This window comes from Rhinolophus sinicus, chromosome 2 (genome assembly GCF_057876585.1).
Source record: "Rhinolophus sinicus isolate RSI-liver-muscle chromosome 2, RSI-T2T, whole genome shotgun sequence".
NCBI classification, from domain to species: domain Eukaryota; kingdom Metazoa; phylum Chordata; class Mammalia; order Chiroptera; family Rhinolophidae; genus Rhinolophus; species Rhinolophus sinicus.
The window spans coordinates 58759983-58786769 of NC_142502.1; the positions used below are offsets into that span (position 1 = coordinate 58759983).

The 26787-nt window shown below is 31.2% G+C and overlaps 1 protein-coding gene across 5 annotated transcripts in view; it reads left to right on the plus strand.

Annotated features, from left to right (window-relative positions):
* Positions 1-26787, plus strand: part of EPHA7 (EPH receptor A7) — a 162992-nt gene that overhangs the window by 130221 nt on the left and 5984 nt on the right. Inside the window, exons 6-14 of one of the 5 annotated variants that reach the window (XM_088795553.1) lie at positions 3532-3656; positions 6261-6444; positions 11399-11507; positions 12105-12160; positions 16514-16639; positions 17498-17683; positions 18293-18354; positions 19932-20141; positions 20922-21071. In XM_088795553.1, the coding sequence (XP_088651679.1) occupies positions 3532-3656; positions 6261-6444; positions 11399-11507; positions 12105-12160; positions 16514-16639; positions 17498-17683; positions 18293-18354; positions 19932-20141; positions 20922-21071 (1208 nt within the window). Of the gene's footprint in view, positions 1-3531; positions 3657-6260; positions 6445-11398; positions 11508-12104; positions 12161-15206; positions 16036-16513; positions 16640-17497; positions 17684-18292; positions 18355-19931; positions 20142-20921; positions 21072-26787 lie in introns of those variants that run through there. The other 4 variants (XM_088795554.1, XM_088795555.1, XM_088795556.1 and 1 more) reach the window with 4 other exon arrangements.

Here is a 26787-nt window from a genome sequence, read left to right on the forward strand (position 1 = left end):
AGTCTATAACCTTAATTATATCTGTACAGTCCAGTCTGCCATATACCAATGCATATTCACATAGTCCAGAGATTAGACTATGGGCATTTTTGGAGGGCCATTCACCTACTACACTATGTTTTAAAATTGTCTTTTTTTCCCCCCACTTTATGCTAGGAAATTTTTCTATACATATTGGTAAGCTTAACATTTTAGGGAGAAAATCAAACCCTTATGAATATATTCCATCTTGTAATTTAAATATATTTTTTGTACTTGGATTTTAATTGGAAATTGATTAAGATCAAAAGTCGTGCATGAGTGCTTAAAGCTCAAAATCTGTAAAATGCTGATTGGTTCAGGTCTGTACATAAACCCACCATTCTTACTGATTATTTTTAAATTCAAAGCCTCACACTAACAAATCCAGCCCACAATTTCACTTTCCGGCCTGTTATTAGATTTCTGTTTTTCTGTTGCATCAACTTTATTTTTATGCTGTTGAGATTTACTCCTTTGAACCACAGAATCCATTTGTGAATTTCCTAAGTTCATCTCTGTCATTTGTACAGACTCCATATATGTGTCCAATAAATTGTGAAGATGTTTTAAGGGCAAAAAATAGTTCCATCTGTTTCTTCAGTTGAAATTAATTTTTGAATCTGAATATTTCTAGAAACTTAGGTGAGAAATGAATCTGTCAATCATTTGTTAGAAACCCTACAACAAATTCATGTTTAAAATCTCCTCTCTATGTAGTATTTATTTTCCTATATTTTCATATTCAAGGAATTTATTGTTGGGTGCTATTTATTAGCTTCACATCAATTAAAATTACAATATATTTTATTTCACTTTGTTAATTGTGAAAATTATCATTTCAATTGTATACATATTTATTTTCAAAGTGAACTTCAGATTGTAATAAGTTTAATATTTTGGTTTGAGAGTGAGTGTATTCTTAGTGAAATTGTTACAATGCAATTATTAGTATATCAAATATATTAACAGTAGAAATCACTGAGTTTTAAGATTAGAATTTCTTATGCAACCTCAATTTTATTTGTATATATTACATTATGTGAGAACAATGATCCTATTAGAATCTGACTAGCTTAGAGATATTTTTGTTCATAAGCTATATATCCTGTGGGTTGTATATCCTTTATGCCTAAGATATTGAAACTCAAGGGGAAATATTATTAGTTTTCCTATACCAGAATGTTGTATTTGACGGACATAAGACAGGACAAGATTTTTCCTATCATGCAATTTATCTGTTCTCAAGGGCCATGTGCTAGTAGACTTCTGTCTCTGATCCTCTAAAATGTGTGGCTTGATATAGTACCAGCAAGGGATAAATATTTTTTAAAAAAAAAGAAAATGTGCCGGAAATCAGGAGGATAGTCACTTACATACATGGCTCCTTGTGCAAAAGAGAGAAAATATGTTGTAGTGTAATGCATTGTAATAGGGGTTTCAAAAATACTGTATATTTCAAATATATTTTTAGGTATCTTTTTTTCCCCAATTTGCAATTATCATAATTTTATTAGTAAAAGTTCTCTTCCAGGATGAAATAATGAATATAATTTTATCATGTAACTTGCTGAAATCAAGTTTCATTCTATACTTAGATCTTGCCGCAACATATCAGAAACTATATGAGGTACATTTATACCCCAATCTCTTCCATACCTTGGAGAATTCAGTCCTTCCGCCTACACCTCAGTATTTAGGGACAGAAAGTTATCAAAATGTCTTAGAGTTTGACTTAACTGAAAATTACATTAAGCTATGTGTATTATTTGAAAGAGACATTGAGATTGGTACCTACTAGTTCTCTAACCTATTTCCAGATAACCTATTCCCCAGTGACACACACTAGGTCATAAACCAGCAGCCTTTTTGGGTAATTCAGTGTATTAACTAGTGCAGTATTCTTAACTATGCTGCATTCTATTTTTTACTAATTAAAGTTAAAACACAGATATTTATCAATGATGTTAAGTAAATTAGACTATTAGAGATTATTTGCTAAGTAGAATCTCATCCTCCCTTTAATTGGGGTTTATTTTCCAAGCTTATGGTTTGAGAAAGCAGCCTCTCAAACATCACAGTTGGCTGAGATATGCTAAGCATGTTCCGGTGGAGAGGCAAATCACTTTAGAAACAAGTTCTTCACTGCATATATTCAGGTTTTAAAATCTGTGGCTAAAACAAGATTTCTTATTAGAAATTGCCTTCATTGGAAACATATCAGAAACACATTCAGTTTGTAAACACAGTGTGTTGAGTACTTCAACTATATCCCCCGAAAGTTGTTCCACTTAATCCACCCTAGTTACGCTTTTGTTCGTAATCTGAGAGGAATTGGCAGCCATGCATCTTCCATGTCCTTTCCTTAGAACTGCCAAAGAAGTGAAAAACATTTTTTCGGGACACTTGACACAAGAAAATATTAAAAAGTCGGAGAAACAAAATAAAGCCAAAGGGATAAACATCAGAAGCTTGCTTAAACAGCTTTGGCCCCATATAATTGCTTTTCTGTCAGCAGGATTATTAACAAATTTGGACATCTGAAAATTAAATTAACAGCCTGAAAATATTTTACAGAATGAGATAGAGCATGATACATGAAACATAATGATCCCTCTGAAATTCAGCCAAGCCAGTGCAGCTACTCATTTAGACAGAAGACATCTAGTTAATCATCACCGAGCAAATTAGACAGAGCAAATTAGTTGCTACATTCCACAGTCTTAGCGACCAGAAAGAGTATAGGACATTAATTAGAATAAAAGAACGCTAAGCATATTATTATGTACATAGAAAGAGAAAGCAAAATTTTAGTTTGAATCACTTCTATCAAAGCTCGAAGCCTAGGCTATATAGGTATAAATTTCATGTGCAGGTGTATGTATGTGCATGTATGTGTTTTCACACACGTATTTTAAACAGCAGCAGCTTTAGCGTTTTCTTGCCCTTGACCGAATTAAGTGTAAAATGTTTTCCAAGGTTACTTGGAATTATTTGAGAATACAGACACAACACGTGCGCACACACACGAAACATAAAAACATTTTTAAAATGTGTGATTCCTTTCATTGAAGATTAAAGTAGCCATTTCAAATGCTTTTTCTTGTACAGCATTAATTTTTATTTTATTTTTTAAAATTTACTGCTGTTGCACGTGAAATAAATATTTGGACTTAGTTTATCACTGGAGATTAATCTGAAATCATATTTTGTGGCCTTGATTAGCATTCATTTGCTTAATTGTCATTCTCAGCCCCATCATTTCCATTTTTCACTAACTTGAACAATGTTATCTTCTGCTGTTTGCACTTTAATTTAAATTTCTATTAAGGTTTATGAACAGTAATAAGGTCCTGTTTGAATATTCATTAGCTTCTGAATTGTGAGCTATGAAAAGGTGCTTTCTTTTACCTTAATGAAACTGGCACAGCATGGGACTGATCAGTTGTGACATTTGATTTGAGGCATCCAGTGAATTTTCTCATTGTTTATTGACACATCTTGTCCAAACAGCTCCCTCGCAAGTGAGCGGAGTAATGAAGGAGAGAGTGCTGCCGCGGAGTGTCGAGCTTTCCTGGCAGGAACCAGAGCACCCCAATGGAGTCATCACCGAATATGAAATCAAGTATTACGAGAAAGTAAGTGCTCAGAACAGCTGAAATGTACATGTGTGGAGTATGTTATGTCATCCTACTGCACTGTAGACTTAAGTTGGTCATTATGCCAACTCTTTAGAGGTACTTCAAAATCCATAGTTAATTTTAGCCATTTTTAATAACCATCTCCCTGAATCTCTGGTTCATTATCATAATGATGATTTCTGTGTATTAAATTTCTGTTGCACAAATGAAAATAGTCCACTAGTAGTATATTATTCAATTTTGGATATTATAATAATTAGATGTAGGATGTTCTAGTACCATAGAAACCACATAGCCCAATGCGTTTGTTTGTTTGTTTCTTTTAGGTTGTCTGTTTTGGCCTTTAATGATTTATTTATGTGATTTCAGTGATAATGATGGTAACCTCCAATAATTTAATAATTTGAAAAAATAAGATTTTGTCTGCAATAAATGTGTAATATTCTCCAAACTTTAGAATCAAATGATGATATTCCACTCCTTTAAATTCCTCCTGAATTTTACTTCATATATGTTATATTAATCATATGCACCATTTCTTTACACTCCTCTCTCCACGAAAAATAGTATGGCTAAATCCCAAGTGCAGCCACATTAATCTCCATAATGGCTACATTTTAGTAAATAGTGACATATATCTGAGCATATAAGTGCATTTATTTCTGACCCATCTGGTGAGAAGGGGGGTAGGGTTGGTGCATCTGTTCACAAATTGTCGCCTAGGCTCTACCTCACAGAAGGATCTGGTTCAAGGTTTGAAACATGGCAACTTGCTATTACTATTAGTAATGGTAATAATAAGTATTACTATCATTGACTTAAATGAATTAGTTGAAGTGCTATAATTTATATAATCACTTTAACCATTTAGACAGCATATCAAAATAGGAGCCTAAAGCTTTGGAAAACCTGAATCAACTTTGGGGACTGAATCAACTTGACTGAATAATTAAAATGCACATAGTACATGGGCAATAGATAATTTTTTCCTTGTGAAGAAAAAACAGATAGTTTAAGATTAGTTTCAGTGTTCTGATTAAGTTTACAAGATTGTGACATCTTATTTTCATTATTAATTCATGACTTCCACAGCCAAAGTTACATTTTAAATACCTCATTTTTTGTACCAGGGAATCCATTTTTTTGTCCCACCAAATGTGTTTCTGAGGAAATATTTGTTTTTAATGTTGGTTTTATGTCTGTTTCCCAATGTCTCTTTTCTAACAGTTATAGTACCTTCTGAAATTTTATTAGATTTCAAAAACAATAAAATACATTTTTAATATATAAGTTAGGTGGTAAATGAGAATGAAGTTTCCCACCATGCAACAAAATACTTTGCAAATCTTTACTCTGGAATAAATTTGTTCAAATAGTTACTTTTCTATTTTGCATGACAGAAACAGAATGTAGCTACATTCCCTGAATTTACAGATTAAGTAATCATTAAAATAGAATAATGGTACTGCATTGTAATATATGTAAGCATGTGATCTCTATATATCATTATGTCATGTAATATCAATTATGTCTAGTTCTTTTATTTGAGATAAATACATATTTATAATACCAACTATTATTTTTATGAATTATTATAATGAAGGCAATCACTTATCAGCTTCACTAAATCTAGGTTAAATGTAAATTTATTTACACGTTCATAAATATCAATGTGAAGGTAAAATAACCAGACTGACATTTTCAGATTTCAATGAATAGTTTTATTACCAGACACAGTTGAGCACACGTATTTATTATAGAACAAATAATAAACTGTCTAAAATTGTATATTTTGATGAGTAGTTTTTATAACTTTTTTCATAAATAGTCCATTAGACTCATATTAGTTAACTTTTAACATTTTATTTGTTGGAATATTGTTTCTTGGAATTTTTACAGTCTTGAATTTTTACATTTATATCATTCTTAGGTTTATTATATATAATATGATAAATACATTTTAAACTCTGCAAGCCTCAGTTTTCATATCTGAAAAATCAGAAAATTGAACTGTGGTTTTTAAAGTATTATCAAGCCATAAATTACATAATATTTTAACTTTCATGTTGATAGTTTTAATTTAAAATAGTCCCTTACATACTATATTATAAAAGTAGTTTTCTGTTGTGCAATTTTCAATTAAAACAATTGATAAGATCAGTATAGTAGTGGTGTTAGCTAAATTTCTTGATTTAATAGCTTTTTTCTTTTTTAGCGTATTTTTTTTTTCCTTAGTGAATAAAATTCAGGAAAAATATTAAGAGAATTACATTATGAAGTGAAGACCGCTACTAAACCGTAGATTTTGTCTTTATGGCCAAATGGTTCTTGTCACCATGTCCTCTACCAACAAAACGAAAGCTCAAAACATCAGAAATGTTTTAACAAAATTATTTCTCTTTGAAATTTATAGAACAAAGGTATGTGTTCACATTTACATTTTATATTATCTTAGAAACAACTCAGTGCTACAATATTACACAGGGTACTGTGTAGCCTTTATAAAAACAATGCAGACAATTGAAATAAATTGAAAGAATTGGCTGTCAAATTGCCTGGTTGCAATCACAATTAAATGTACCCCATATATATTGTTTCTAGGATCAGAGGGAACGAACCTACTCAACAGTAAAAACCAAGTCCACTTCTGCCTCCATCAATAACCTGAAGCCAGGAACAGTGTATGTTTTCCAGATTCGGGCTTTTACTGCTGCTGGTTATGGAAATTACAGTCCCAGGCTTGATGTTGCTACATTAGAGGAAGCTACAGGTAAAATGTTTGAAGGTAATTACCACCTTTGGTTTGGATTCTTATTCTGTGTAACTCTGGCATATATTTTTTATTTTCTTTTTTTTACTATTGTGTGTGTAATTTGGTTCAAGATAATTTTTACTTTTAAAGGTGAATATATATGCATATATAGGTACTTTATAAAGGTTATTCAGAATAGTAATTTAAAATGTGCTGTTTTGTTTTGCAATGTTAGAACCTGATAATTTAAATTAGTCTCTTTAATACATACTGGGTTTATTAAAAAACAGAAAACATGAAGTTAGAAACAGAAGCAGGACTTGTTCAGTTATGTATTGACACAGGCTATTTTTGTAGACCCCAAAATGAATTTACTCTAGTGTCAGTCAAAGCAGCTTTTTTACAGAAATCCCAAATGAAACCAGGATGTACACCAGGGTGGGCCAGAGAAAGACAATATGTAAGAATCTGTGTTAATTTAAGCTATTACACCTGTTAGCAGTGATTTCAAAAATTGAGTTCAGGAAGATCTTAGAACTTGTATTTATTTTTATTTGAATCATACCCTTTCTCATTTTTTGTGAAACATTTCAAGCATAATAAAAAATATATTTAAAGTATATATGAAATATTAGAAAGTATATTTAAAGGAATATCTCTGTATCTACCACTCTGCTTAAAAAATAAAAATCACCAATATCTTGAATCCCCTTTATTATTTTATTTATGTTTTATAACACAGCATAGGAACGTAACAAAAATGCATGTGTCTATAGTGTATTGCAAATAAGAAGCTGTATCTTAGGACGCATGTCCCAGTTTATCATCAGAATGCAAGTTCAGGAGAATTTGAGTACCACTGCTGGTTGTTCTTCAGGTAGCTGAGGTCTCAAAGTATGTTTTTGTATTTCAAAAATTTTTTATTCCCCCTGATCTTACTGCTCAGGCACATGGTTCACCCAGCTGTTGCCTCCTCATCTCCTTGCCAATCTTGGGTTCCCACCAAATTCTGAACAACATTGAGTGAAAAAAGATGATATGATTTTCTTTCTTCAATTTTTAATAAAAAGTGTTTTAAGTAAATTAAATCAATACAATTTTGATCAAAGTTATTTTGACTTCAGAAAATAGTATAAAGCTTTAAAAGGCAAATTGATAAATGTCCTTTGCATTAGTTAATGCTTATTAAGTTTGCTAACAGTAGTCTTCTTTCAAAATGTTTTTATATTTTAAATTAATCAATAACTTTCAGAACCTCAACTAATAAAACATATATATATATATGTAAATTTGAAATAAAAATAATTTTGTAGAATTGTAGACATAACAGCACCAATTTTAAAAAGTCACATAATTTTGTGTTATAAAATTAATGCCATTATCCTTTTTTTAAAATGGAGTATGTGAGATTTAAAATGAGAATAAGTCCAATGGCCCCCAAAAACATTATAAAGAATTTTAAGTTAAGATTTCAACATTTAAACATTTGAGTGTCGTTGTGTTAAATATGTTCTCGTTGTCTTCAACTTAGACTGATCTCATGATATGACTTTGTGATTTCTGATATAATAAAGCAGTTCTAGTGATGTTTTTTCATATTCTTATGAATAGTTTAAATTTAAATTAAAAAAATCAATTGTTTATCTCGCACTTACCTACACATTTTTTATCAGTTAAACCTTTAGGTTTGAAAACCTTTTAAATATTTTCAAAATAAGTTTGAAAACTTTCCAAACTATTACTTATTGAGTGCTGAGATTCGTACATTTATTTTGATTATTTTAAAATGAAGTAAATAAGACTAAAAGAGATTAAGATAAAATTGTGGAACCTGAATGATCACGTGCAATAAATGTTAAAAATTTATTTTTGCATTAAAAAGAATTTGGCAATTTTTAGCATCAGAATATTCTCTTCCACTGGCATGTAAAGTTGATTAAAGAATGATCAGATCTCCTTTTCTTACTATTACCTTGCCAGCGCCAACTATAGTGCTTGACACATAGAAGACACCAAAAAAATAAATAAATAAATAAGCAAGAAATGAATACTTCACTCAGCAACTTACACCAATTATCAGTATCACTCAGTGCTTGTAGACATATTCCTGGTTTTATATCTCAGCTCTGCCATGTCTAATTGTGGGACTTTGAATGAGTTGCTTCTCTGTACTGTAATTGCTAGAATATTAGTATCCTACTGCTCAGGTATTCTGAGGATTAAATAAGTTAATGCAAGAAAGTGCCAAGTACAGTGCCTAGCACACAGACAGTCTCAAGTGTCAGCTTTTATTATTTAGCACAACCATTTCAAGCTTTTTGGTCTCAAGAACTTTTATAGGCTATTAAAAAATATTTAGAATCCCCATAGAGACATTGATTATTTGGATTGTATCTTTCAATATTCACTGCATTTGAAATTAAACTGAGAAATTTTTAAAACACAAAAAACACAAACACATTTCCTTAGTCATCAGAGTAATCATATCATCATGTGTTGTATAATTTCTGAAAAATTCTGTGCACCTGTGAGCCTATGTGAGTGAAAAAGGCAAATAATGTCGTGTTATATGAAAATGTTTTGACCTTGCAGATCTCCTGAGAGCTCTTGAGGGCCATCAGGGGTTCCCAGACCACCCTTTGAGAAATACTGATTTCATTTAGCACAAGGTACAGTGCTAAGAATTAGCGATGCACAGAGACACAGTTGATGCTCTCAGTGTAAAGTTTAGTGAAAGAGAAACTTATACAGAAATACGGGCCATGCAATTAAGTGCTGGTACAGTGCCTGGCCCAATGGTGTTAGGAGGGCAAGAGGGGAGATGCCACCGAAGAAAAATCACTCCAACATTGTTTGAAAAGAGAAGTTAAGTAGATTATTCCATCGCACATACAACCTAAAATCCCCTTCTATGCAGTCAACTCTATTGATTTTATGGTTTGTAAACCATGGTGTGGTGATTATGGAACTTACAAATTACATTGAAAATCTATTACCCATGAAATAGATGAAAATATTAACCATAAATGTTGACTATGGAAAGGTGAAAGGCAAGCAAAGAATTATACCCCTGGGAGACCCATCAATTGAATGGAAACTATTTCTATTAATATGTGTATAATTTTTTCCTTACTCAAGAACAGACTACTCCATTTTTTTTTCCTCTCTTAATACATATAAAAAGACAGACGAAAACAAAAAACAACCAAACTGAGCTAAACAAACAAAAATTTTTGAAGTAATAGTTTCTCTGTTGAATGATAATAGGCTGTAATTCAGAAATAAAGCTTAAAAGTTGTTTTCTGATTGTTTTTTCCTTCTGTTTAGTTCCCATGGGGAGTAAATCAGCAGGTGCTGAAATAAGGAGTGTATATAATACATTTGATCAGAAACTATCTATTGCACAGAGCTATTTTTACTGTTTTTCAATACAAAAACTTTCTATAGTTAGCATAGGTATACAGAATTAAGAGATGAGTTGTCCAAAGGAGGAAAACATACCTTGTTTTCCCGAAAATAAGACTGGATGGACAATCAGCACTAATGCGTCTTTTGGAGTAAAAATTAATATAAGACCGGGTCTTATATATTGTATTATAGAATAAAACCGGGTCTTATATTAATTTTTACTCCAAAAGACGCATTGGAGCTGATTGTCTGGCTAGGCTTTATTTTCGGGGAAACACAGTAGATAAACTAAGGAAGGCCAGTCAAAAAAATAAATAAATAAATGTATGCTGCCTATTGTGGCAAGACATACTCTGCGTACATATAATTTGCTGCTCTGGAGACCTAATCCCTTGCCACCAGCTAGAAGGAGTAGTATTTTCCATCCTGCCATAAGTTAAAGGTTACAGCTATTGATTGTTTCAGAAATAAGCAAACTAATATATTAGTTTGACATTATATATTATATGATATTTGCAAGTGAATCATTTATTGGAATATACATTTTCATTGTTTTACCTTTCTTTGATTATTTTATGAAGTTTATACTGGTATTGAAACTATAATACTCTGGGGAGAATAAGACAATTGCTAATTATGATATATATAAAACTTCACTAATTTGGAAAAATGGAAGTGGGAAGGCCATGTGACTTGATAAAGAATTGGAATCAGAGGCTGCTTTAGAGGACATGTAAACATATACCGTTCCCAAAGAGACTCTTAGAAAGTTCCAGCCAGGCTTGCCTTAATGAGCAATGAAGACTCACTTAGCATTTTATCGGAAGTGTCTACAATTAAAAATGCTGAAAATTTTTTTTTTTAAAGTGCTTGCAGGAAGTTTGCTCTTTCATAAATAGCCTACCTCCTCTGTAATCCTAAACTCTCATATGTGTGTATTGCATACTTTGTCAAATTAATACAAGTAATTCTGCTTTTTGTCCCCCTGAATTATAGTGCATTTTAAATTCATGGTGATTTACTGTGATTATGTGATGATTTATATTTTATATTGATAAGATTAGAGATAAAGCATTTAGCGATAAAGCTTTGAAAAATGAGCGAAGTATGTATTTTGGTTCCTTTTTTACACACCAGAAAAACAGATATAGAGGGATCAAATACCTTGCTGAGGAAAACATAGGGATTTAATAGCAATTGTATATCAAAGATCTCTATCTCTTGATTCATAACTAAGTTTCCAACAACTAAGCAGGGTATAACCATTCAAGAAGGTATTTTATAAGTATCTTTTATAGCTGAGGAATATAAAATAGATGAAATGTATTGTCCACATTTAAATGTACATTTTATACGTATCTCTTATAGCTTAGGGATATAAAATGATGAAAAGTATTGCCCTTACCACTTTTTTAAAATACAAAAGTAAACATTTAAATTCACATTACAATATAATGCATTTATGTAAAATTGCGGATGAATTCAGTAGCATAGATATCTCTTGTTGGTAAGATTTTGTTTACCATCTCAAGTTCTTGCATGGCATGCAGTGTTTCTGAGCCTGTTTCTCTGTTTGCAGCTACAGCTGTCTCCAGTGAACAAAATCCTGTTATTATCATCGCTGTGGTTGCAGTGGCCGGGACCATCATTCTGGTGTTCATGGTCTTTGGCTTCATTATTGGAAGAAGGTAGAACACAGATTTCTTTTAATCTCTAGAGCAAAATGTATTGATTTTTTTCAGAATTATGAGCCCATTACTTATTGTGTAGTATATCAGAATAGTAAATGCAAATATTCTTTATCTGATATGAAACATCAAATGTCAATAAATTGTCATTCTCCCGAGGTCAAAATACAGTGTGAGCTTAATTATTGCTGTATGTTTAAGAGGACAACTATTATAATTTCTGTGGGATTAATTTATTCTTTTAGTTAAGGGTTTGTAGAAACCATTTAAAATCTGTTCTTGTTGCTATTGTTTTTGCTTTCTAGAAAAAAAGAAAACTCTAAGCAAACATTTACTCATTGATACATCTAAATGTACAAAATATCTTCCTTCTACATTGTCTCACATAGATACTTTATATTCTGTGCTCTTTTTAACTATATAAATTCATATAAATGAATTTATAACGATAGACAGGAAGTGTGTTTTTTTTCTATTTTATTTATGTATAGCACTAACTAGCATGTTTTGAAATAGTTAAGGTATATTGTACTGAATTTTAAACATATAAAGTGAAATCATTGACTGTGTTTGACACTAATTTGATTTTTTTTCTAGACACTGTGGTTATAGCAAAGCTGACCAAGAAGGAGATGAAGAGCTTTACTTTCATTGTAAGTGTTTGGCTTTTTTTTTTAGTTATGTACCCCAATTAATGCAAAAACCTGGTTCTGTTAATATTGGCATGAATAAATTCCTAATACATCATGCTTGAAATCATATAATGAGCTTGAAGTAGTGCTTTAAAGCAGCTAACAAGATATTTAGAATGAAAGCCATATGCTATGAATTTCAAAAAAATAAAATATATTCTGAAATATGACCTCATAATGGGATTTTAATATAAGTGCAGGATATTAAGGTGCTTTTATGTCACAATTTTTCCTTTTGCAAGTTTTGCCCAAATGTTTCATACTATTCTAACAATAACCTGTTAAATGTTGCATGACCCATGTTCTAGCTAAGGATTCATTTTGAGTTAGAAGGATACGCCCTTTTTTTGTACCCAATGAGTGATGCTACCTTGAAAGGCTAAGCTAAGAAGCACCTTTCTTTTCAACTATTGTACATTGTCTATCACTAATAGATATTTACTAGACATAAAAAGTATAATAATTGAATCTAATCCTCCAGTGTTTTCCTGTGGATTTGGGTTGCCTGATTCTTCAAAGTTGATTTTAGAAATCATAGAGGAGAGTTTAGATAACCAAAGAAAATAGATGTCCATTTACATTAATTTTATTCTTGTTCAACGTGAATGGCAATTGAAAAAATGAGAGCCATGTGAGTAAATGCTATGACTTCATGCATCCAAAGTAAATACCTAATAAATTTAATTCGGATAATTAATGATGTTCTTATCCAAGCCCCTTATTTCTATTTTTAATCCTTGAAAATGCTAATAACAATTTTATTTATTCTTTTCCTTAGTGGCTATATTTACCAAACTTTTTATGGATAAGGTGAATTTCCTAATTGGCATAAGAATTACATCTATTATTATGTTGTTTATCAAATTATTATGACAGTATCTTAAGATAGTGTCATGTACCCATCCTAAAGTCACAAGATTATATAAACATGAATCAAGAAATATGTCCTTTAAAGACATGAATTGTGAATGCTATTGTTATCATTCCTGAGTTTCTTCAATGTGTTTTTATTTGTTGAACCAACAGTTACCTTGACTTTAGTTTTCAAAAGAGAAGTGGTTTTAGATAATACATATCCAAATTGATTATGAAACTGTATAGAATCCCAACCACGGAAAGCAAGAAGGGTCTGTAGGATATAATTTAAAGAAAAAGGTATGACTTGAGGTGGCTTTATCATTTAAGTCTAAGCTTTAGGGCCCTCACTTTCATAGACCCCTTTTAAGGCCCTGGGCAAGCCTAGCAATTTTGTGTGTATAATTTTTTTTTCCCCTTAAAGAGGGTATCCCAAAGTGCAGAAGATTCAAGTCTCATAAAACTTACATCTCCCCCTGCTTATGACTGAATACCTGTGATTCCACTGCCACCCTTTGGGATTATTTGAGCGTATTATTATATGCTCCCAGTGTTTGTGCGTCCCTTTCCTAATCCAGCAGTGATTTTCCTGTGCCGAGCCTCAGTGATGGAGAGGGTCACAGGCAGTTTATAGCAAGAGGATGGACAGAAAAAGTGGAGGTTACTTTTTTATCTCTTTCCTAATATGAGAGAATATTTTTAACCCTTCCGCAGACAGGAAGAAGAGGATCAAAACTTAAATGCTTAAATTTATATATCTAGTTTAAAATGTATGTAGAAGAATAACATAAGACTATAATTCCTGGAATCCCTGATTCTACCCCTATGTGAATAATTTGATGGCAGAATCATTTAATATTGCCTTAATCAGTGTGTCATTTTGCTTTCTTTTATTGAGTATACTTAGACATCCCAAAATTATCGGATTTTAGTTTATTTGGTTTTAGCTTGCAGGTTAATTAACAAGGTAAATTGAAACATGGCTTTTCTAAAATTTGTTGTATAGCCTTACGCTTGGTTGTCATCCCTCAATTTTACTATTTTGATGCCATGTGCTTTTTTAACATTTGACATCCACTTTATAATTCGAAAAAATAGAGCTTCATGTTTTACTTGCTAACATAAAAAAGATCAGCTTAATATATAAATAGTTTTCATCTCTAGAGCAAAACATCAGTGGTGGTTTTAAAATATTTAACATTCATGAGAAATGTAAATGAACTACTAAAACCCAAAAAAACTCACTTTAAATTGAGATAAGCAACAGAACAGAATATTCAGAAATTATGTTAATATTTTCCTTATTTTAAAACATCCGTTTTTAAATGAATAATGAAAAAAAATAAAGTACACTTAACATAACCTATTCGAGTAAATGCTTGATATTTTTTAATCACCCTTTTTACAAGGTTATCTTTTCTTATCCTTTGATGAGAACTAGGCATTTTATTTGATTTTATAACTGTATCTAAAATATGTAACGTACAACACTATGGTCATCAGCTGTTTACAAGTTGGTGTCCTTTTTTTATTCCTTTAGTAAACAGACAATTTTCTTAGGTGCTAAGACACCAGATTGAATTTTTCCAGAAACATGAAAGCAATCATTTAACTAGCTTTTAGAGCACTGAATTTAATAGAATATCCAGTCATTTGTATCAGGCACCCTCAACACTCCATGGCCCCAAGTGCTACATTTAAAGATATAAACACAATGGAGGAGTTTAGTGAAGCAATTCCAATTTACATTTTGTTTCCTCCCACCATTTCTTCTAACAATGTCTTTGAATGGAAGATGGGCAGTATTTCATGTTTTTATGCCAAAATTGCTCTGGCCTGTCAAAATGTTTTATGACAGCTTGAATAAAGAACCATCAGAGATGCCATTTGAGATGCAGAAGGTTACCTCCACTCTAGCTCCCTTATCACAAAACAAAACAAAACAAAAAAAAATAAATAAAAGGAAGAGCATAAAAAGGGAGAAGATGGCTCATTCTCCATCTGCCTGCCAATCTAGGAGGTTAACCTATTGTTTTCTTCCCTTCTCTCTCTTTCTCTTTCCCCCCTCTTCCCTGTACTCCTTCTTCTCTCTTTTCTCTTTCTATCGCCTCTCTCTTTTCTTCTTGTGTTTTTTTTTTTTTTTCATGTTCAGCTTTAGTAACAAATGAGCATCTGTCAGTTTTATAAACTGCAACAATAATTGTTTAAGACAATCAATTTTGGATAAACAACTACAGCAGAATAAATCAAGATTTTTAAATCCCATTTTCCTTTATACATTCTGCTTCTTTTTGTTTGTTATGTGTTTATTTTTGAAATATAATTTTGATTTAATGTGATGGCATAAGCACAGTTAGGCTGCAGTGTAATTCATAAAGAAATATATTGTTCACCAAATAGTAAGATTTAATGGAAAGATTGTTCAGTGGCTTTGTTAAAAACAATAAAGTTTTTTTGAGGATATAGTGTAATTCTTTTCATTGCATTAATATAACCAAATATATGCCTATCTATCTTATCTTTGTCTTTAACCAAATGATTATATTTGGAATACATTATTGTAACTGAATTTGATTTAAAGTTAACATAGCATTATCTGTTACCTGCATGCTTCTGGGTGCATTTTAAGAAGATTTTAACTTTTGCAACTTTTGAGATGATTCTATGTTGTTTGAATTTTGACTACCTTTTCTGAGGCATATTGGCTACCTCCTTCCAGAGCCTTATAATTGAAAGTTCATATAAATCATTCTTCTTTCAAATTGTTGTCATATATGGTTAGCAGATCCCAGGAATATTGTAAATTTTCTAACTTTACACTTTGTACACCTGGCCTCTATTGCCCCTCAAGGTAACGATGAAACTGTGTCTTTAGAAGATTTCTCTCTGAGTCTGTGATAGCAGCCCTCACATCTTGTATTAATTTTATGTATATGTCAACAGTGGTTGGTCTTTAAAAAATAAATCAAAAGAATAAGTAAGATGTCTATATGTTTTTAATATTGCTGTCAGTGTAGTAGGTTACCTGTATATGGAATGTCTTCTTTTCCCAGTGTATTGATTTGATTGATTGATTGACTGACTGATAGATTTACAAATGTGTTTCCAAGTCCATTACAAACCTCAGTATGGCTTGAACTATGCCAAGATAGCAGTGAATTTAATTAAACCTCCAGTCTGATAAGTCATGTCAGAGAATTTTGGTGATGTCTTCTGTTGATTTACTGGAAAAGCAATTCAGTTAGTAACCTATGAGCTGGATCCTATGTTACCTATAGAAGCTTGCAGATAATACATATACGCCAGCAGACTGAAGTAGTCTGTTAAAACTGCTGTGAATCAGGTGATGTGGAAGCAAGTTCACTGTTCCAAGGAGCACTCTGCATAATGAAATTCCTGGGCTGACTGCACAATAAGTGCTTTGCTTCATCACAGTCATGCTTTCTTACATCATTACAGTTAAATTTCCAGGCACCAAAACCTACATTGACCCTGAAACCTATGAGGACCCAAATAGAGCTGTCCATCAATTCGCCAAGGAGCTAGATGCCTCTTGTATTAAAATTGAGCGTGTGATTGGTGCAGGTAAGGCTGCTGTAGCTTCCTTGTTCAGCTGTTCCATTTAGCCACGATCGAAAGTCATACATCATAATGACAGGCAAATAATTATACCTCAAGTATAGAACTTTTGCATTTACCTGAACTGTTGGAAGCAATGAGGCTGTACTTGTTTATGAAATGTTAAGAAAAAAAGTGAAAAAGAATCATGTGGCACGGAGAATCTGTATATCTTTCGGCTTCTGTTGGATTTTTAAGATTCTATTCTACTCTAAGCTATTTCTTAAGTTCTGGTCTATTGTTCAAGAAATGACTTAGTATTTTAAAAAATTAGAATGTTCCTGAATTTTGCTGGAATGTCATTCCTCTTACTTGATTTACCATCTTCTAGCTAAGCTTTTGGTTTGTTTGTGTGGTTTTTTTTTTCCTTTTTTTCTTGTATTTTCAGGTATTAGCATTATACTATTTAATTTCATATAGAAAATTAATATGAATTACTTAAAAGGTATATTGGTTTCTATGTATGCAATGTATTTCCATAATAATTTGACATTTTGGTGTCCAAATCCCTTTAATTTGTTAGTCATCTGAATTCCAGACTTTTAAATCTTTAAGAAACATTTGCTCCTTAAACTGTAAAAGCAATAGAAATGTTTAGAACTTGTTGATATGCCCTTATGCTTAAATAGACAGTGTGCATTATACAATGTCCTTCCAATCTAAATTTTGTTTCTGAAAGAGATTTTGTTAATCCAGTTAAAATCCAGTTAGCTTGTGTAACAGTTTAGAAGAGCTTTAGAGTGCTTTTAAAGAATTATTTGTATTTATTTTGAGAGAGGAAATATTTCTGAAATTAAAATTCATCTGCCGGTTTTGTTACTTCAGGAGAATTTGGAGAAGTCTGCAGTGGTCGTTTGAAACTTCCAGGGAAAAGAGATGTTGCAGTAGCCATCAAAACCCTGAAAGTTGGTTACACAGAAAAACAAAGGAGAGACTTTTTGTGTGAAGCAAGCATCATGGGGCAGTTTGACCACCCAAATGTTGTCCACTTGGAAGGGGTTGTTACAAGAGGTAGATATTGATTTTTTATCTTTAATTTATCAAGTGGACTTTCAGAAATTAGTGTTATTTCCTACATAATAATAATTTTAAAAAAAATCTGAACTGATTGCAATGAATGGTTCACCCCCCCCCCCCCCCCGCCCGGTATGAACTGATTAAATAATTATTTTCTGTCACCACCTCAGAAAAAAAAAAATCAGAATAGATGAATACAGGATTAGAGTTAAAGAATAAATCAGATAGCTAGGGTGACTGATATTTTCATACAGCTTCAAAAGTCATAAAAGTGATACAGTTAAGTATTTACATTTTATATTAAGTCTCATTTTCTCTGAGTTTTGTTCACAAAGCAGGAGTCAGAAGAACACACTGACTTTTATTGTTTAATTTTATGAATCATAACCATGTTCCAAACAGACATTTAATGATTCTTTGACCTTAGCAGCAGCACTAGAAATATTCAGAACACTCAAAGCCCACCCATTCAGTCTTTCCAAAGAGCACCATGTGTTTTATCTGGGATGAGAAAGGGAATAACTTTTAAATTGAGGTTGTGGTTTCTTAAGCAACACTTATTTTTTTACATATATGTATTTTTTTTTTTTTTTTTAATTTTAGGGAAACCAGTCATGATTGTAATAGAATTCATGGAAAACGGAGCCCTAGATGCATTTCTCAGGGTAAGTAACAAAATTATTCTCCCATTCTAAATATACTGTATACATGCTACCAAAATAATTTTCTGAAATTTTTTTGCAGTGTAAAATGTGAATGTTATAAACTTTAACATGTAATGTACAGCATAAGTAATAGAGTCAATAATATTGTAATAACTATGTACGGTGACAGATTATTAGACTTACTGTGGTGATCACTTTGTAAGGTATACAAATATTTGAGACTATGTTGTACACCTAAAGTTAATACTATATGCTAACTATAATTTTTAAAAAATTAAACAATTTTTTAAAAGTTGTGTATAGTTCAAATAAAACGTATCAAAACTTTTATAAACAGTAAAGTTCTGTTCCAATGTTAAAAAAAATTTTCAAAGTTCTGGATTTGATTGAACTAGAATCTTTTTTATCATTTAAGTAACACAATGTAGTTAAAAATATAGTTTCCTTTAATATATTACCTCAAGTACAGAGGATATCTGAAGCCCTATAATTTGAATACAGGCTATAGAAGAGCATTTTACTTTTCCAGTACAATTATAAATGAAATACAGAGATAATACAGAGAAGACTAAAGAGAGAGATAACCACTGAATGTCGGTATGATAATCCCAGTTCTGCTCTGTGGAACCATTTATATTATATTGTTATGTGATCACCGAGCATAAAATGTAGAATTATTAACATTTTTTAAATTAACGGTATGTGATTATTTTTGTAATTGTTAAGTTCTAAATGTATAAACATATATATTTTTATTCTCAGAGACTTTTCACCTAAGAATATGAACACGTTAACACTGTTTTAAATCGCAAAGAGAAAATAATCTAAAGAATAACAGGGCGTATATGATCTAGAATGATACATTCCACCCAGATTTATAAGCAGTCAGAGGATCTGGAGAAATTTGTACACGCATAACTATCCACTCTCTGGAAGGAAGTGTCACCTAGCAAAGTTCATCCACTTAAACCAATGTCCTCATGCACCACATTTGTAAATCTGTGGGTTAAAAATGTGTTAGAAATATGTGGTGACCAGTCCAAGTAAAAGAAGGAAAAATATAAAATGAAAACAAAGTCAGCCAATATAACATGTTCTACGTTTTAGTTTTTTCTTTATCTTTAATCAAAATATTCTCCCCTATTTTTTACCATTTGGAGAAAAAAATCTTAATATATGTGTCTTCATCCCTTTACATATTTTTAGATTATTTATATAACTTTTTAGCAAGTGAGGAAAACACTTAGCTGTCAGAGATATTATTTTTGGATATTCGGTTCCCTAACTTTGACCTAAATATTAGCATATGCTTTTGGATTTGAATAATTTGAAACTATCATTAACTAATATTGATAACAAATCAATATAAATGATTACCAAAACTCTATTTTATATTATTTGACTATTAGTTAAATCAGCACCTGTTATGTTTTTCACAGATGTCTTTATTATAAAGAAAATTAATTAATAATTCCTGTTATACAGTAGTAAATGACAAGTGTGCAGACATTTTTCATGGTGATTTTTTTCCCTTTCGTAGTGCAGTTAACTGGACTTTTATTTTTGTCTTCCTGTAGAAACACGATGGGCAATTTACCGTCATTCAGTTAGTAGGAATGCTGAGAGGAATTGCTGCTGGAATGAGATATTTGGCCGATATGGGATATGTTCACAGAGACCTTGCAGCTCGCAATATTCTTGTCAACAGCAATCTTGTTTGTAAAGTGTCAGATTTTGGCCTTTCCCGGGTTATAGAAGATGATCCAGAAGCTGTCTATACAACGACTGTAAGAGAAACTCTATTACTGCTTCTCTTCATATTCCTGAGATTTTCCTACCAAGAATGTGGGGCTTAGTAATACAAAACTAATAGGAAAAAAGAGACAAATTGATCTCAGCTTTTTGTTACTGTTTTTATTTTTTTTTTATTTTTGGAAGAATCATTGTTGCTTTTACAACGTACATATAGGATAAGAGGAGAAAAAGTGATAAGAATGGCAACATGCTTATCTTATACTGGGATGTTCATATAAATAATATATAGTCATATACAACATCTGGTTACTAGTGCTCATGATTGTAGCAGAAAAATATAACCCCGTTTTAAATACAGATTTTAAAATATTTACAATGCTAACTCTAATCCTAACTTTTGTGAGATTAAAGGAAAATATGTGAGGATTTACTTAAATACGCTATGTTTTCCATTTTAGTAATTATTTTGCCTAATTTCTCATTCTTTTTTTTTTTTCAGTCTGTTTCTGGTTTTTGTTGTTGCTGTTTATTTTCCTCTTTAGATTCCAGTTGTCACTGTCTTTTGCCCAGACTCTTGCCCTACGACCATATAAGGCCCATTAAATTAATTTGCCTTAACAATGAAATCTTGTGATGATTTTAAAAAACAAATTAGTAACTTTAAATACACTTAGGGAGATTTAAGATGAATAGGCCTGGTACTGCTTCATTGCCAACAAAATATACAAATGTTTAATGATAGCTTTATGGTTCTGCTATAAATTATTTATGTTATTATATATATTTAAAATGTCAATTTCTTCTTATAACAGGGTGGGAAAATTCCAGTAAGGTGGACAGCACCTGAAGCCATCCAATACCGGAAATTCACATCAGCCAGTGATGTATGGAGCTATGGAATAGTCATGTGGGAAGTTATGTCTTACGGAGAAAGACCTTATTGGGACATGTCAAATCAAGATGTAGGTGTTACACTATTTAAACAAAAATAATTTAACATTAATATTCATTATTATGGGAATATGTAGGTAATGGCTTATGAAAACAAACTTCTGCAGAATTATAAAAGATATGATGGCTGAGTTTTCACAATTACCAAAAATTACTACAATAATTACCATAAATTAGTGGTACAATTAGTTTAATTTTGGTTTTCATTTTGAATCATTGCTTTTTTTCTTAATTTAAATTTTCTAGATATAATAGAAACAAACAAAGGATATTTCCTCCTAAAGATAATGATGCTGTGCTTGCAAGCTTTAGTGGGGGAGTCACATCAGTGAAAGAATCATTTGTGGAGAGAAAGGGAATGAAGGTTGCGGTTGTGTTTTATTTGGTCTTTGAAGCATATTTTTCTTTTTCTTTAATGTTCTGAGAAAATGTATTTAAATTATCGTTTATTGATTTAATTAAATTTTAATTTCATGAGATAATCTAGATTTAGTGATCAATATTAGTGTTTTACAATGATGTCTTAGAATGTATGTAATCACAGTGGAAGTATCTGTGGAAATTCCTAAAATAAAGTACTCACTAACTGTGTATCCTGTTACATGCTAAGACGGAAAACATACTATTATTCTTTGATAGAGGAAGCTAATGGCAGTTTTTGGGGGTTTACGTCTCACACCAACAGACCATTTATAAAACAATATAGGAAAAGTGAAAGTGAATTTCTGCTTCTATTAGGTTGAATTTTATGAAGTTGACATTTTTGTAGGTCAGTAACTTTCAAATCCTGGCAGATTCATAGAGTTCAACTTATTGACAATGTGAGTGAAATTTAGGTAAAAATAGATAGAGCAAGTGTAAATTTAGGAAGATAGCCTGGATTTGAACTAGAAATCTGGAGAAGACCTTGGTTCATAGCGTGTTTCTCCGAAACTAAGACCAAGCTTGACCATCAGCTCTAATGCATCTTTTAGAGCAAAAATTAATATAAGACCCAGTATTATACTATATTATATTACCCAGAATTATATTATATTATATTATTATATTATATTATACACAGTATTATACCTGGTATATATTACTATATTGTATTATATTATATTATACCCAGTATGATATGATATGATATGATATGATATGATATGATATGATATGATATGATTATATTATATTGTATAATTCCCGGTCTTATATTAAAATAAGACCGAGTCTTATGTTAATTTTTGCTCCAAAAGACACATTAGAGCTGATGGTCCGACTAGGTCTTATTTTCAGGTAAACATGGTAGCTGATAAGAGAATTCACTAAGAAAGTTCAGAAGCAAATGCTTAGCAAGATGTATAGGAACTAACCAAATAGACTCACTTTCCTATGATACATTGGTAGCGATTCAAAATGAAGATTAGGTTGGAACAATTTGATGAAAGGCTCTTTTGAAGGAGTCTGGAAATTTTACAAATACATATTCTTGAAGAGTAGAGTAAAAAATTAGTAGTACTTGAGGAAAGTCTGCATTGCCATTTAGAAGAAAGATGTTTCTAGCAAACTAGATCAGTCAATTCTGTAAACATGGACAGCAAGAGAAGCTGACTAAAGTTAAAATTTTGTTATTTTTCAAAAAGAGATCATGAACATTGTTATATTAAATTAGCATCTTTGTTTTTGATTTTAGAATTTTCCATATAGAGTTCCTATGGTTCTTAAAACCTAGCAATAGTTATTTTTAGACAACCAAAGTCAGGTCAGACTGTTGGTAAAGTTATTTTCAGTACATTTCCTTACAAATTTCTTCCTTAACAGAAAAGTTCACAGCCTGAAAAGGAAATGCTTTTACAACATTTAAATCTTTTGGTATTTTTAATTGAGCGATGACATGAAACTTTTTCATTTGTTACTTTGGTTTTCCTTTTTGTTTTTCAAAGGTAAAAGTCTAAATGATGAGTCTGTTTGACAGAGGCAAAGTTGTTAATATTTGACAGGTCTCAATGTCAAAGATTTCATGGGCTGTCAAAATGAGGGCAAACAAATCCTTGGGGCAGAGAAAAAGAAATATTTACATTCCCCAGATACTCTGTAGAGTTTCATTTCTTTTGACACCTTCCTTCTGTACTAGATTCAACCATAAAGGGAATGACAGGAATATAAGATAACTTAAATTCAAAGTTCACTTAACTTATAAAAACAAATAGTAGAAATGGTGAAGAAGAAAAAAATAAATATCTTCAATTTTAATTTTGTAAATTCCCTAAGTATCATTCTTCGTTTTTCTTGAAAATGAAATATCACAAATCTATAATTAGTATATCAAGAATTAATAAATATTTCTATTGATCAAATGAAATTACGTCAACAGTGAAGTTTAGTTCTGACCTAGAATATTTAGGACCTTTATTCTTTTTAATTTTAAAGGTCTAAATTATTAAATTCAGATGAAAGTTTCTATGGTAGTAAGAGATTACCTATGTAGTTCAGCTTTTATAGTGAAATTTATATTAATATTCCTCTTATAGGGTAATATTCATTATTTTATACTTACATTGTTGAAGTGCTATTTGAGTAAACATATGTTTAATTTTCAATGGGCAAATGGTGAGAAAATTAGATAATTTAAAATAATACCACTCTGGTAGAAAATGTCCTTGATAAAAACTTTTTTTTCCTTGGAGTCTCTGGATAGGAGTTCATGGAGATAAGTTGACATCTCTAAACCCTCTGATGCATATGGAAACCCTGTGTATGTGTGAATATGTTGTGTTTTTCTGAGAAATTTGCTTTCATTAGATCTTCAGAGATATTAATTTTTTTAAACTGTTCCAGATTGATTTGTTAAGTCAATCTATTCACTTAATACTGTTTGAATTTAGTTGTTAGGAATTTTAGAAAGCCATCAAATTTCAAATGCCTTGGATTTTAAAAGACTCTTAAAAAGACACCATCAAAATATCACTAAATTGATGGTTATGTTTATAAGCAAGTTCATAAAATTCCAGGCTGAATGCTGAATAAAAGGAGGTTTCTGTGATCACTCTGAAGAAATAGAAAAAGGGTATTATAGAAGTCAGTGAGATAAATGGTTCCCAGTAAGCTTTTGTTGCCCTCTAGACAGGGCAGTGAGCAAGAAAAACTTGGGAAAAGGTAATATGCGTATGTATGATTATACCCACACCCAAATAGATTGCACATAACACTTGAATGAATGCTCATTGAATTCTCATGTACTTATAACTGTCTAGAATTTTCACTGCAGTGGAAACAGAATCTAGCAATTAAAATCAAGGGTGAGCTTTCCAAATAAATTTCCAACTTTCATTCTCTTAAAAATCTACAGATATTTAGCCCTTTCCATAATGGACTTTCAAAAAAAAAAATCTTTATATATGTAAAATGCAGCGAATTTAATAAATATTACAGAAATTGAAAATACTGATATTTGCCATTCACACAGTTCTTTCCATTGAATTTGTTTTAATTAGTTCAAATAAAATTTTTACTCAAATTTTGAAATTCTTCATTGTACAGATTTTTTTCTGTGTATAATGCTCAACAAAGTTATTTCTTCTCACTTTAAATTAAGCCAATAATTTGTTAATTTTACTAGTAAGTAGTCATATGATAAAAAAATATTGCACTTCCATACAGTTATGGGATATAAAAATAAATTCTTAAAGTAGTCCATTAAAGCACATTTAAGAGCTTTGAAAATATAGCTGTGAATAAAATTTTTCAGCTAAATTGTGAATCCTCAATTTTTTCTTTTAAAAGTCACCACTAATTTATATCTTTGTATTTTTTTTTCAATATTAAGATAGAAACAAAATTGTAACTTTTTGGTAGAACTTTGCCAAAACCTCATAAGTGGGGTCCAAAATATTTAATTGTATAAAATGTGTGTCATGTTATGTGAGGTTAATAAAATCAAAATGGGCATGAGCAGAGAAGAGAAGCCAATCACATTATTTCCCATTTTGAATTATTACAGACTCATTATCATCGGGTCATTTTGTGTTCTTTTTTCTCTTAATTACAATGGTCTTACTATAACAATACTGAAATACTTGTGTACAAGCAACTTGCATTTTTATTTCTAGGTATTTTTATTTTTACAGTGTATACCAAAGAAGTGCTACCTGTTGTATGCCAGTGTTTTTGTGTTTTTGTTTTTTTTATAAACACTGTTTCTCTGGAAATTACGTAGAATTAGAAATTGCTTACGGATGTGTTTTCTTTTTCCTTTGACTTTTATTATAATACTAAGACTATATCTGGACAAGCAAAACCTAAATGTTTCTGGTAATTTCACAAAAATATGCTTTAAATCAATTACATGAGTCTATAATGTTCTAAGGATTGTAGGTTTAGCCATCTTACTTGTGTGCCTTGTTGTTTCCAAGAATGTATAACAATTTGTAGAAAGTGCTTCTTATTTTCCCAACTGGAAATATTATATAGCTAACCAAATTAAAAACTGCAGAACCTCTAGGTTCAGTTTGTGTCCGAATCATCCCTACTGGCTGGTTTATCATCAAAGGGTATGTATACCTGGGATTATGCCAAACTGCTCTGTGGAGGCCAAAGGTTCCCATCAAGTATTTCTTGTGTTCCTATCGCTGGGGGCATGATACTCAATGGGAACTTTAGGGTGCCAAAATTGATTCCTAATCCAGAGCATCTCTTACTTTAAATGTTAGATATTGCTGTTTCTCCTTTAAAAATGTTTAAACCACTAACTTTGAGAGCTAGAAATTTCATTTGTATTGTGATAAATGTTGTTTCTCCTCTATAATAATAGAAATCATAAATTCCTATAATGCAGTAAGACAACTACACAGGTTTGTTAGCTCTTTTATTCCTGTAAGTCATTTAATGGTTCTAAACTATGTTCGTTGTTACAAAGACTTAAGAATATGTTGTGTTCAAAACTTAAGAAACCAATGGGAGAGCTGCTGAAGAATATTATATCAAGAGGATCATGATAAGATTTAGGTTTAGATTTTAAAAGATGATTTAGAAGGAAAGTAAAAAGGAAACCGCACTCTACCTGCATCGTCTCTTGCTGGACAATGGCAGAGAAACTACAAGCAGGGAAATAGTTTAGGGGGTGGTGGAAAATGGTTAAGATCTGCATTAATGTTATGAGGATGAGAATGGCGTCCTGTCAAATCAGAAAGATACTGCATATTGTTCAAATACAAGCAACCTCAAATACAAGGAAAGCCATTCCTTTCCCAATGAAAAAATGCCTCCCCAATTGTTTATTATTTGGTCCTTTTAACTATGTCAAAATTTTAGAATATTTTAATTTACTCATTCACAACTTACTTTTTTTCCCCCAATGTACATTATTTTTACTTTTACCTAAGTTGTTTAGCATCTAGCACTTTTGAATCCTAGTATAGTTTGCTGTCACTGGAATGGTGTACAATGCCACATGAAATTCTTTCCACTTAAAAGTTTGTTTTGTTTATTGTTCCTTATAGTTATAGATCTATGATCTTTGCAGAGTTACCATTTCTATATGTTTGCTTGTGTGATGCATAGCTTTTTAAAGGGATATTTTAGAGGAACATTTATAAGATATCCAATATTTGTAGTTATGGGATCATAAACGGAAATTTCAAAATTCTGTCATGAACCTCATTAGCATTCAGTACCAACACTGATTAAGGTCACTTAAGTCTAAGGTTTTTTTGTTTTGTTTTGTTTTGTTTTTTCTTTTCCATAATT